The sequence below is a fragment of the Eschrichtius robustus genome, chromosome 5, assembly GCF_028021215.1.
Source record: "Eschrichtius robustus isolate mEscRob2 chromosome 5, mEscRob2.pri, whole genome shotgun sequence".
NCBI lineage: Eukaryota > Metazoa > Chordata > Mammalia > Artiodactyla > Eschrichtiidae > Eschrichtius > Eschrichtius robustus.
The window spans coordinates 56,486,504-56,500,336 of record NC_090828.1 but is presented as its reverse complement, the minus strand read 5'-3'; the positions used below and the strand labels follow the sequence as shown (position 1 = coordinate 56,500,336).

The following is a 13,833-nucleotide window of genomic DNA, read 5'->3' as shown; positions in this document are numbered from 1 at the left end:
ATAGGTGGACATTACATACTTTACTAGTAAGTAAAAAACAGGAAACTTGGAATGAGCCTTCAACATTATCAGTTGATTTAAAGGATGTAGATTTTATTCAGTGGAAAACAGATCACACGAGAAGTAGGTGTGGGGAAAAATCTTAGCTTATTGCCACTTAAGGATTTAATTCTTAAAGGACAGAGTACATGAGATACTTGGGTGATTGGTGAGGAGTCAGTGAACTTTCTTTGGAGAAAAATTGTGGGTAAGGACAATTACGTGAATGGTAATTTGGGAGAACGGTGAAATGAGGGTTCAAAATGTTGGAAGGTACTGCGTGTTTTTTGTTTTTGGAGGTACTTGGTTTCTTAATCTTGAGAAATGCAATTGAGCATTTTGTGGTGTGAAGGTGGGTCGGGGAAAACTTTAATAAAACTAAGTAGTATTAAACTACTGTTACGCAGTTTAACCCAAGTGATAATGTGTCAGAGTTTGACAAATTGAGGGAATTCCCTGGCAGTCCAGTGGTTAGGATTCCATGCTTCCACTTCAGGAGCCCTGGTTCAATCCCTAGTTGGGGAACTAAGATATTTTGGGCAGCACACCACCAAAAAAATTTGACAAATATGTGAGGTATGGTTTGTTTTTTTGTTGTTGTTTTTTTGTGTGTGTGAGGTATGGTTTTGATGTGATTTTTTAAAAGTTATTTTCATACCACACTTATTTGGGTTCATAGCATTGATAGCTGTTAACATGGGAAATGCTTTGTGAATTGAAGCCATGTGAGGATTTTAGGATTTTGACACATTTTGCTTGTATTCTCTGCAGCTGTAAGTGCCTTATAATTCCAGTTTAATGCTTGAGTTGTAAAATAACGTTTACCTTTATTTTCTCAGAGTGAAAATACATTAAATGAAACTGCAAAATGTTCAGGCAACAAGATAAATTTGGAATCTCCTGTGTACTCATTACAAACTGCAATTAAAATTTTTTTTGAGGATTAGTGTTTTGCAAAAGTGGGATCCTGTTAATACATTAGGTTAATTAAACTTGGAACTGAATAAAAAGTACCAAGGGTTGGGGGGAAGAGTAAGGTAATAGGTAATATATGCCATTTTTGCTTAATATATTTTCAATCAGGTAATGGCAAGGGTGCATTAAACTGCATTCACCTGGTAGAAGTTAAGTGGGCATGGTACTGAAAGCTAGCTAGGAAATAACGGATTTACCTGTATGTACTATTTTACTTCTAAAATTTACTGGTAATGTGGATAGTGTTATGTATAAGGAAGTGGACAGCTTAATGAGAAATGGTTAAATTTCACTACATCCACGTGTATAGCCATTACAATTAATAAGGGTTTATCACAAAGATGAAAGAACTATCAGATATCAACTATATCTGAAAATCAGAATACACGGAATTTTCATGTTTAAAAATACATTGTATTAGTCTATTCCACCAACAGAAATGTTGAGTGAACTGCATCAAAAGAAGTGATCGGTTATTTGGATTTAATCTGTTTTCTACTCTTAACATCCTTATTTAGTAGGTTATCAGAAAAATGCAATCAGGATTTTGTTTGATTCTGGGAGATTTTGCCTATCAGGAAGAATTTTAAGTTCAGAACTAACACGGTGGTTTGTGACCTTGATCAGGTTGTTTGGGGTTTCTTTTTTAATGCCATGCTCCCTTTGGCAGTTTGGTGATGGTAGCAGACCTCTTAGAATGTTTTTTTATACGCGTTAAATATGTTACTTTGAAAGTCGTTAACCAAAAATCAGGTTTGATTCGGTAATATGTGCTCTTAAGTGTCAGGTAAGGCTAGTGGTGGGTCTGACTTCTAACTTCGAATTTGTGATGGTTAAGTGGTATTTTGAGATGCTTGGCAACAGTAATTTGATATTACCTGCCCTCAGTAAGTGATGGTTAAATGGGATAATGCGTTTAAAGAGCTTAAGCTGGCTCTTGGTCCATGGTCCCTAAAGATAGTATTTTTGGTAATAATCATGAGTACTGTTTTAAGAATGTGCTGAAGCGATACCTAAATTTTAAAGGGTGACAAAGTTAATGCCAATGGGAGGTTTTTTCCTCCACATAGGATTAAAGTTCTTGTGGTCTTTAATTTTTTTCCAGTTCTCAAAAAGTGTTAAAAAGCTGTAATTGGCCTGATAAATATCTTTAAAGTAAAAATGATAATATTTTGTATATGTTCTGAGACTTAGAAGAATGGGTATGGAAGTATTATAAGGTACATTTGAGCAGCTACTCCACAGACTTCAGAAAAATCTCGGCAAGAATTTTATATAACAAATGCAGTGTCATGCAGTTAAGATTTCTAATAGGGTGTACCTCAATATAAAAGGCATAGGTACACATTTTAAAATTAGGAACTGCGTTCAGGTAAGGTTTAACAGTTGAACAGCCAAGTTTAATCTGAGGAGTCAAACATTTCATGATCAAGAGGTGAAATCTAGTCATGGGTCAGGATTTGTTAGATTTTAAAATTTTAGTTCTATGTAATGCAGTATGTATAGTACTTCAGAGTAATTTTTAGGCACTGAAAGGTTGTGATCAGTTATCTTCAACTTGCAAAGTTCTAAAGTTTGACTAATGAATGTGTGAGTGAAGGCATCTGCTTTCATGATAGTAGAAATCTGGTCTGCCTAGGTGTTCTTCCCCCTCGGGGGGGGGGGGCAGTAGATAGTAGGTACAAGTTAACTCCACGTGCTCCAGATGGGGGCTACCGTTAACAGATTGTTGCCATCACTCCCACCCATAATTTTGTTTAAGGGCACTTGACTCGAGATTTTTGTCTTCTGAGGCTGGAAAAGTGATGTCTCTTCCAGGGATCTCTAGAACACCACTATGGGAAGGAATTCTTTTTTTTTTTTTTTTTTTTATAGCTACTTTATTTATTTTTGACTGTGTTGGGTCTTCGGTTCGTGCGAGGGCTTTCTCTAGTTACGGCAGGTGGGGGCCACTCTTCATCGCGGTGCGCGGGCCTTTCACTATCGCGGCCCCTCCCGTTGCGGGGCACAGGCTCCAGACGCGCAGGCTCAGTAGTTGTGGCTCACGGGCCCAGCTGCTCCGTGGCATGTGGGATCTTCCCAGACCAGGGCTCGAACCCGTGTCCCCTGCATTAGCAGGCAGATTCTCAACCACTGCACCACCAGGGAAGCCCTGGGAAGGAATTCTTGACCACACAGGACAGACCACAGCAGAATCTCCACATTTGAATGCCTAGATAGTTCTCGAAGTCGTTTTCAACCCTGAACTTCCGGCTGAGTCAAATTCTTAAGCTGGTTTGACTTTAGTTTCACTTTCAACCAAAAGGCATGCTAATAAAAGGCTGAAGAAGAAAATCTCATTTATAATGAGTGCTTACTATTAGCTAGGGTCAGTACTTTTTGTGGAGTAATTCACTGCATACTTATCCCTGCTTTACAGATGAGGAAGCAGCCTGGGTGCTTTGCCTCACTGGAGGTCATTCTTGGAAAATGGTAGCAGCCCAGGCAGTCTGGCTCTAGGGCCTGTGGACCCGTACACTATATTGCTCCTAATGGATTGATAGGACTTCTGGTGAATAACCTGCACATAGTGCTTATTTTAAACATGCTGAGCCCTCAGGTGACTTCCATTTCCCCACTTCAAAATGAAACCAAACGACATGAATGAGGTATCTGACCAGATGAAAAAAATGATCAATGCTGTGAATGGTTTCTTGGGTGGCCTGCAGTCTCAAAATTTTGAGGGGCCTTGCTATTGTACCTGCTGTTTACATATTTAATCACTGGATATGTCCCAAAGTGAACTGGTTTTCCCACCTAAACCTTCTAGCCACAGTCCTAACCATCTCTGGGCAACTCAGTTCTTTCAGATGTTCAAGTCCTTGAGTCTACCTTCATCCTGCATCCATTCTGTTGGAAAATCCTTTTAGTTCCTCCTTTGAAACATGCAGAATCCAGTGCCTTCTCACTACTGCTATCACTCTAAACCAAGACACCCTACCCCATGTGAATATTTCAGAGCCTCCCCATTGGTCTGCTCCTACCTTTACCCTTTAGACGACTGCTGACACACAAGGCAGAGCAAACTTTTAACTCAGATGTTACCCCTACTTAACACTGCCAGTAGTTTTCCACAAGGTAAAAAAGCAAAGGTTATGAAGGCTTAACAAGGATCTGTGCCATGTGCTTCTCTACTGACCACCCTTTTTCTCCCCCTCCATGTTCAGCCATATAGTTATTTCTCAAACAGGAAACAGGCCTCAGAGCCTTCCAACTGCCTGTGTCTGTAATACTCTTTTTGTTAATAGGATGGTTCTCCCACACCTTCAAATGTATGGCATATACCTTGATAGGAGTAAAAGAACCAGTGTTTTCATGTCAGAGTATATATAGCATTTTTTTTAGTTGAGATATACTTGCTGCTGAAGAGAAAATCTTTTTGATATACTCTATTTTCCTGTATCTCCAGTACCAATTTAGTGTAGTGCTTTCCATATTATTATTGTCATGAAAGATTGTGAATGAACTTCGAAGAAATAATTTAACGGTCATAATATTCCTTTATTAGTACCAGCTTTTCAACTAAATTGTCTTTTGCCAGAGCTAAACAATTTAATATAAAAAATGCCATTTTTTTGTTCATACAGTATTTATTTAAAAAAGTACATAGTGGTTAGTTTTGCAACAATTTGCTTTTAGCCAGATGTTATCATACAAATCTATGAAAGTAACAATGAGATAAGAACAGTATAAATAAGGAGTTTTTGTAGTATTTACATGTATATAGAAACTAGCCCCAATGGTGTTTTAAGAAATTAAGTTTGCAGTTAAAGTGAAACTACTGATTCAGCATACTGATAACTTATTTTAATGCTTTTTGAAGTTTTATATTTTCTACACTAGTTTTGACTATAATTTTTGCATAGAATTACTTATAAAGTATATTTCTGCATTTCACATCACAGTAGGAGCTTTTAGTATAACAGTACAACAACAACAAAAAAACCCACTAGCTCAGAAAAGGTCAGATCTGCTCAAATCTAGTTTTTCTTAATATCTGGCTTCTTACTTTTGGGAACAAGGAATACATTGCCATCTCTCGTTTGCTGCAAGGAGTATTCACTTGGGGAATAAGGCTTTCCATCTTCATCACGTAGCATGCTGAAGACTTCAAGATACAAGGTGCTGAGTTGTTTTTTCAGTAGATGGAGGCTTTTGTCATTTTCTCCTTTTTCTTTGAGCAATTTTTCTTTTTCATCTTTTAAATGATCTAAATCTTGCTCCAGTTCCACTATATTTTCCAGTTTTCTTTTTCTGCAATTCTGAGCAGCCACTTTATTCTTACCCCTCCTACGTATATCTCTAATTAATGCAAGTTGAGCCTCGTTGAATTGCTCCTTGGACATCATTTCATTGAAGTCATCAACTGGGAGGTTAATGATTTTTTCTACAGGAAATGGGATATGGAGAGCTTTTGCCCGTAGCTCATCTCTCGTGAGATGAGCCTCCAAGCGGCTTGAATGTTTGTCTTTTGTGAATGGGGTTTTTCGATGACCAGGACTTACAGGCACTTCTTTCTTTGGTGTGTTTTCACACTGGGCATCACACACTGGAGCACTGTTTCTCCGAGACGATGACAAGGGTTGGACTGTATCCCCAGAAGGCCTTACTGGCTGTGTTTTAGGACCCTTCTGTTTGACACTTCCAGGGGAACTATCTATCTCTTCCATTTCAGAATCACTGAAGCCAAGCAGTGTGTCTCCATAGATGGAAGATTCCACTGAGTGTTCAGGTGATGCCATGCTGGGAGATGCCATGCTGGGACTTGTATTCAGTGATATGCCAGAGTCAGAATCATTGAATTCTGCTGTTGCACTTTCAGGGTGGTTTTGGTTGAAGGCTTTACAAAGTGATAGATCAGAGATATCAATGGGCCCGTTTAGAAGTTCAGAGAGTGACTGGCTTAAAGTGGCAGAGGAGGGCATGCTGTTGCTGGTACTGGGCTCTGCTATGAAAGCAGAATAAAATTCATCACCAAAATCTGTATTTACTGTGGCATTTGAATTTAATGAGTTCACTGTCAACTGGCTGGACTCTTCTGTGGAGAGGATGCTGCTGAAGGAATCCTCAAAAGCATTGAGAAAATGTGGACTGCAGTTACCTACTTCTTTTTCCAGTGAGGGGATTGATGGATAGAAATGATAATTGTTGTTAATTTCCGTCAGTTTGGTTTCTGGACTTGGAACCATGCTAGTCTCAGCCAGTTTGTCATTTTGAATATTAAGACACTGCGTGGAAAAGAAGTTTATACTATGTTAAGTCCAGGTTAAGCTATTTTTAATAGCTGATAATCCATATCTGATGGTAATCTCTCCCCACCCCCATTCACACCAGGCTCTTCTAGAATTCAGAGGTAATTCCCATTTCCAACAGATACTTATGCCTAAGCATATGTATTATTTTCAGAGTTCCCAGATCAGACTTCAGGTTTATAACCTGATCTGTCCCTCAAGACGTCCAGTCCATTTAACTAACAAAAGTTCACTGAAGTGAGCATGGGCAGCTCTCATGACTAATTTAAAAGCACCCTCCAATCCTTCCTAGAAGTAGGTAGCATATAAATAATAAACAACTGGAATGACTAATTTAAAGGGACTGAATATAAAATAGCATCTTCGGTATTTATTATATTAGATCTTAGTTACCTGTAATTCTGGAATGGATAATAGCTCCTCCCAAACTTGCTCAATATCCTGCTGCATATCGTCTAAATCAGCAGTGGCTAACTGAAGGACAGCAGTTTCGGGTGACTGAGCCTGATTAGGAGCAATAAAGACTGGGCTGTCGATGTGGCTGGGAATATCAGGAACAAGTGATTGAAACGTAGCTGAAGAAACCTAAAATTGAGAAGGCATTTATCTACATGAATCTGCCACCAGCAGTGGATGGGTACGCTCCAAGGCCATCACAACATCTTAGACTGGAATTGGCTGCAGTTCCGTATTTCTCTACTTAAAAGGGTGACTTACAACTCATTTCTATATAATGAAACAAATGTTTTTGTCCTGCCCAGCTGACTCCAAATTTATTCATTTACTAGCTTAATTGCTTTATCCTATGCATTTGAAGGTAAACTTCAAAATGGGTAAGAACAATCTTTAGAATTTAATTTGTATGTATGTATGTAATACCTAGTATAGTGCTTCAGACAATAAACTTATTAAAATTGTTAACCGAACAAGTCTTGGTGTACTACCCAGCTTGCTTTTTACTCACCAAAATTTATTTCTAAGTACCTATAACAAAAGAGTTATAACTTGTTTCCACGGTTATGCTCACCCATCCCTCTGGCTATGCAGGAGTAAACGTTTTTGGTTTTGTATTATGTGGGGGAAGGAGGGGTGTTATTTTTTTGTTTTTTTCAAATCATGAAGTTACCTATAGGCTAAGGTTTCCTTGGTAAAATTTGCTCCTGAAATAGTTTTTCATTTTTTTTTTTAAATGGAGATACATCAAAGGGACCAATATACAATATGTTAGATATAGTTGTGGAGATTTGCTGTTAGCTAAATGTTAATACCTCATTGTCATCTACAAATGGGAATGTCTCTGCCAAAAGCTGCATGCAGTCATCGAAGTACAAATCATCTGGTTTGGGAATGTGGGCTACCTGCATAAAAGAGAAAGACACAGAGGAAGAAAAAAATTGTTCCGTGTTCATAAAATGTTTACAGTCTAGTTAGTCAAACATTTCTCTTGTTTCAGAAGTCAGTTTAGTATAGTAAAGAGCATAGAATCAAACCAGACTAGTTTCAAATCTTGGCCCCCGCCCCCCAATTTACTGCCCAGTTTCTGGGCAAGTTATTTAACCTCTTTGGGCTTCAACTGCTCATCTGTAGATAAAGTAGGATAATGGTAATTAACTCATATAATTGTTGTGTTGATTAAATCAGTCAATATTTCAAGTACTTTAGTAGAACAGTACCTGTCACAATACATGAATAATCCCTACTACAACAGTCCTACTACTGTCACTACTGTTGCAGCTGTTTGATCCTTATAATTACATAATGTTTTTATAGCTTACAGAGCTCTTCCATGTAATTCATGTCCTCCTAATCCTTACACTCTGAGGTAAGTCAGTCAGGCACTGAACTCATCAGTAGGCTGAGGTTGGGAAGTTGACTTAATAAGATCATGAAGTAAAAGGCAAAGCTGGAACTCAAATCCAGATGTTTTACCTTCCCAAGAACTGAGTACCCTGTACCTGGGAGTAGTTGGCAGATCCACTGGTTTCCGACGGGATGTGTTGTGCTGGCTGAACCGGGAGGAATTCACCTGTCTCTTCATCTAGTTGTAACTGAGCGAAAAAGGCTTTCTCTTGCTCCTTTTGCAGTTGTTCTTGTCTTTCCTTTTCAAGTTTTTTCTGTTTTTCCAGCTCATGCTCCTTCCGTCGTTGACTGAAGTCAAATACTTCTCGACTTACCCCGAGATCTATATCTTGCCTCCAAAGTATGTCAATCAAATCCATGTCCTATGTTTAAAACAAAAAAGGAAGGAGAGAGACCATGGTTAAAATGGTTTTAAAACGGCAGATACCACATAATTTACGTTATGCCATTGCTGATGGTGGGGGGTAGGGAGATTACAAATAAAATCTGAATGGGAACACAGATCCAATGTTCTGGAAGGGCACAGTTAATTCTATTCAACATATGTATCTTTTTTTTGTAAATCACCTACAAATAGCTATCCAATGTAATCACTTATTACTTGGATTATTAACAATTTGGGTGATGGTAGAGGTCACTAACAACAAAGTAACAAATGTTGCACATTAACATTCTTGAATTAAAAGAAATCCCACACTTGTCTAATGGAATAGAGAAATTAGAGCAAGCACTCCAAGCCAAGAAGCCAAGAAGTGGAGTTTGGAAAACATGATTGAGTATGTGGAATTTTTCCCTAAACTTGATTAGCAAATACCAGTTTACAGGGGGAAAAAAAACCCCAAGTTAAACTGTCAACCTAGCAGTTGTGAAATATCACCTTTCTTTCAGTCTTTCCTACAGTGGATTATCTTTTCCCCATCATTTCTCACTACTTCTGTGTCTGTGGTTACTTATTAAAACAGTTTCCTCTTTTTTTTTTTTTAATTAATTAATTTATGGCTGTGTTGGGTCTTCGTTTCTATGCGAGGGCTTTCTCTAGTTGCGGCAAGCGGGGGCCACTCTTCATCGCGGTGCGCGGGCCTCTCACTATCGTGGCCTCTCTTGTTGCGGAGCACAGGCTCCAGACGCGCAAGCTCAGCAATTGTGGCTCACGGGCCTAGTCGCTCCACGGCATGTGGGATCTTCCCAGACCAGGGCTCGAACCCATGTCCCCTGCATTGGCAGGCAGATTCTCAACCACTGCGCCACCAGGGAAGCCCCTTTTTTTTTTTTTTTTTTTATAAATTTATTTTATTTATTTATTTTTGGCTGAGTTGGGTCTTCGTTGCTGCATGCAGGCTTTCTCTAGTTGCGGTGAGCGGGGGCTACTCTTCGTTGCAGTGCGCGGGCTGCTCATTGCGGTGGCTTCTCGTTGCGGAGCACGGGCTCTAGGTGCATAGGCTTCAGTAAATGCGGCACACAGGCTCAGTAGTTGTGGCTCATGGGCTTAGTTGCTCTGCGGCATGTGGGATCTTCCTGGACCAGGGATCAAACCCGTGTCCCCTGCATTGGCAGGCGGATTCTCAACCACTGCGCCACCAGGGAAGCCCCAAAACAGTTTCCTCTTGACTTGAGTTTTAGCTCCTGAGGTATGAACAAATTAGTAAATTCAAGTCCTAGCGAATGGTAATCTTGTGTGGGTGAAGCAAGAGATTGCCAAAAGAACTGGGAAAGGGGTAGTGCCCACTAGGGTCACTCCCGAGAAATCATAAATAACCCTCTTAATAACACAAACCAAAAAAATGTGGCTCTAGGGAAGGATGGAAAGTAATACGTTCTAAGATATGGGGAGAATTGTACAATGAGGGAATGGTTATTCTGATTTATATTACAAGGCTAGGCTTAGGTTACCATGTCCATATTTTCCTAACCACAAATGTGTCAAAAGCAATTTTTCTGATTTACAACTTTAGTTTTTGTAAAAGTCTGAACAGGTAGGAAATGTAAATCAGTTTCCATTTAACAAATCATCTATGTTGAAAATAATGAGATGGAGACTGGAAAAATTGACAGAGAAAGGGAATTGGGATCTGAAGGCCAGCAGACACAGTGTGCACAGACATCAAACTTTGTATTGCGGTTCGGACAACAGCTGGCAGCACTGGGCTGCCCAGTGCATTTACGGCTCTACTACTTTCAGCCTCCAAAGGACAAAAAACAACGTGGCTGTTGCTTCACTGAGCAGTCAGGCTATTTCACCCAACAAAGTACAAGCACAGACCAGCCAGCCTAGAGGCAGCCCAGCTAACTGGATAGTAGAGGCCACCTCTAGCCTTGATTGAAAGTTGGTGTTAGAATCTTAAATGCTATGAAACCCTGCTCATGAGGTTCATTATTCTAGCTTTGAACAGTATAACTTGTAGTACAAAGCACACACAGTAGGTATAATTAAAGCAGTATCTGTAGCTCTTCATAACTGGCTAGGGTATACCTAACAGTTTGTAAGCCAACATCTATTAAGGGCTTTCTATATATGCCAAGCATTGTTCTAAGTACTTCAGATATACACAAACCAACCCTCAAAACCACATACAGAGAACATGTATCCCTATTTTACAGATAAGTATATTGAAGCTTAGAAAGAAGACGTACTATGAGAAAGTGCCAGAACAGGGATATATACCCAGGCATGAGTACAATATGAGTCAATCTTGGACTCCTGACTTTTAACCACTAGCCCACACTAAAAATATGAAGTCTGATCATTGGACAGTGGTTCCTAAGTGGGGCAGGAAATAAAATCCATTGTTGTATATGTAGACTTTGCCTTGACGTATTGGTGGTGGGAAGAAGTGGCCACCACCACTTTAGAAGACTGGATTGAGCAAATGTCACCTGGATTATTTTCCTGGCCACAAGCAACAAAATAGAAATCGTAGAGCATTCCATCATACGTGGCTATCTTCTCAGGCGGCTCCCCACTAAAATAAAACGTGAGAATTTCCATTTTAAAAATAATTTGTTTCCACTTTAATAGACATGTTTACACAAAGGTCATGTGAAAAGAGAAAGGCCCAAGGTATAGAGAAACCTACTTTAAAATTCTAATTAGGTTGGGCCATATCTTCTGGGGGAATCTAGCTACAGCCGAGTATCCTGTCTGGGCCATTCTCCAAACTGGAGCTAACGACCAAGGCGCTAAGGAGACGTTCAGGGTGTTCACTGCTACTAAATGCTAGCACAAAAATTAAGGAAATGCATACTCAGGCTATCTCAATTGAACTCTAGTTTCTCTATAAAATAAGCAGTACCTGTTGCCACCTCTCAAAAACTGACACGGAAAGTGCACTGAGCTCTTCAGAAGGTCAACAATAGAGAAACCCAAATACTTGTCCCTGCACCTGGGGGTCACTCTGCCACATCTGCCCTCACTTCCCCAGACTGCCCTAGGCCTGGGGCTTCTCCTTGTTAAGAGATCCCAGGATAAAAACCAGTACTCAGTTTTGACTTTTTCATAAAAGAACTGAAAGAGCACTGAAGAATTTATGTTGGAAACACCTCACAAATATGACTAGTCCAAAGTATTCCTAGAACCCAGAACTATGGGTGGGAGTAAACTTTCTAATGTAATTTACTCTAAAATTGTCAGTGGCAGTCACACCAAGAGTTGATACAACTCTGTTCTTTCCTTTTCCCCACTTTCTTCCCCATCAGATGAGATGTCTTGAGTGGGTTTAGGTGTTTTAGCTATAAATTTAGTATAATTGTTCCATCCTACCCCTACCATACAGATGTTGGTGGATCAAATGAAATGTGGAAGGAATTTCTCTATAAACTATATGTAAGTGTTGTTATTGCATCCCAACAAGAAGTAGGATGGGCCCTACTACTTGCTGTAAGTGAGACCAAGCTCCAGGCCAAAGGATAATAATGAAGTTACAGACCGAACTGTAGTGGGAGCCTTGAAACAACACTCAGCCATGAAGCTACTTGGTTCCTCCTCAGGGAAGGTCTGAAATTGACCACTAGGCATGTGCATCGTGTGTTGTAAATAAAAGTAAATAACATACACTTTCATGTACACACGCAACACCCTCTCAATTCCTGACATGACTACCCTTCAATGCACAGCTCCAAACCAACTCAGTGTTTTAAAATTTCCCATAACATAATTAGCCAAGGACACCTTGATGGATCCTCATCAACAAATAGGAAAAATAAAACACAAAATGTCATTTGGATCAGCTCTTGAGCACCTGTTCTTGTTATCTGATCTGAAACAATGCTGGACCCTGGGAGGTGGAGGGGCTCCTACAGCCAGAGCTGACTGTCTCCACCAGGAATGCCACCAAAAGATGTTTCAAGTGACAACATCTAATTGTTCTTAATGAAGGCTGGGCAGCCTTCAGTGAGATAATATACCAAAACAGGTTTCAAAGTGTTCTCAGAGGTTTTCATTTTTAAGTTTATTTTTATATAATGTTGAATCTTGCCATGCGAGGTCTCTGAAAGAAAACATCTGCTTAAAAAAAAAAAGCTGAGTTTTAACCACTTTGAATTCCTTTAAAACAGATGTTCTGATCAAATTCAGAATGCAGTAACAAGGGGTTGCTTGTCATGGCCTTGATATATACTGTGTTACTCAGATTTTCACATAAGGTTTGGAAGAAAAAACCTGCAGCGATTTGATATTGCATGAAATATTCAAAGCTTTATGTTGAAAATGAGAACAGCAGAAGTTTGTTGACCCACGACTCACTGGTGGGGAGCCCTGCAGGCCCAGGACTGTGTTCTGTGCTGACCTCAGGCAGTGAGCTGTCTTGAAGGAGCCCCGTGACTGGGCACATGACTTACTCCACAAATGACCCATCTCTCTGCAAAATTCCCGAACCATCTAAGAGGAAATAGTTGGGGTGGTGCCCATAACAAACAAGAGCATGACAACGGACACTGTGGAAGGAAAATGCCAGAGGGAGAACTAAACTGCTCTCCCACACTTCAACCTGAGGCACTGAGAAAGCATGGCTGCCCTGCAAGAGGGCAGATAAAAAGGGTCTGGGGAGGGAGAGGAAATGTATGGCATTTCAACAGGTATTTCCTTAAGCTTCCCAAGGGCAACACAGGCACTGGCTGTGAGCCTTCACATGCCATATGGAGCAAATGCCGTCTGCCATACTTGGTGTCTGAATTTTTGTTGTTGCTGTCCTTTTGCAATTCCTGAGTGTATTCCACGTTATGTTGCTAGCTTGGCTTCGACAAAATAAGACAATTTAATAAGAAACGTAAATGTTTGACAATTCACGTTAAATCACCATCTGGCCCAATGGAAACAGTCATATTGAAAATGTTTCTCTCTCTATATATATATCCTCATTTGCCATCTGGGTAATCTGTTACACGTTTCATGGGAAATCTGAAGTTGGACTATTAACTCGTACCACTTTAAAACAAATGTCTTTGTTCCAGGATAAAAAGAAGAAAGCCCTTGAACACAGAATCCCATAATAATATGTCTTTTGCAAGCCAATTTTAGTGCTTTGAACAAACAAGCATTTATCATGCTCAGATGATCCCCCAAAATCAGAAAAGATAAAGCAAAGATATCATGATCTCTTCCTAAATTAAAGCAATTCAGTAAACTAAGGCTTTAGAAAAGTATTTGAAATGAAAAATAAAATGGTTTTTATTA

At 39.7% G+C, this 13,833-nt stretch overlaps 1 protein-coding gene across 3 annotated transcripts in view; it reads right to left on the bottom strand.

Annotated features, from left to right (window-relative positions):
* Nucleotides 1-4,642: 4,642 nt before the first annotated feature.
* NFE2L2 (NFE2 like bZIP transcription factor 2) overlaps nucleotides 4,643-13,833 on the bottom strand; it is a 35,128-nt gene continuing 25,937 nt past the window's right edge. For 2 of the 3 annotated variants that reach the window (XM_068544863.1, XM_068544865.1), the window contains exons 2-5: nucleotides 8,261-8,527; nucleotides 7,574-7,663; nucleotides 6,699-6,890; nucleotides 4,643-6,281 (exon numbers count right to left, since the gene is read on the bottom strand). In XM_068544863.1, coding sequence (XP_068400964.1) covers nucleotides 5,034-6,281; nucleotides 6,699-6,890; nucleotides 7,574-7,663; nucleotides 8,261-8,527 — 1,797 coding nt within the window. In that variant the 3' untranslated portion in view covers nucleotides 4,643-5,033. The remainder of the gene's footprint in view (nucleotides 6,282-6,698; nucleotides 6,891-7,573; nucleotides 7,664-8,260; nucleotides 8,528-13,833) is intronic. The other variant, XM_068544864.1, reaches the window with a different exon arrangement.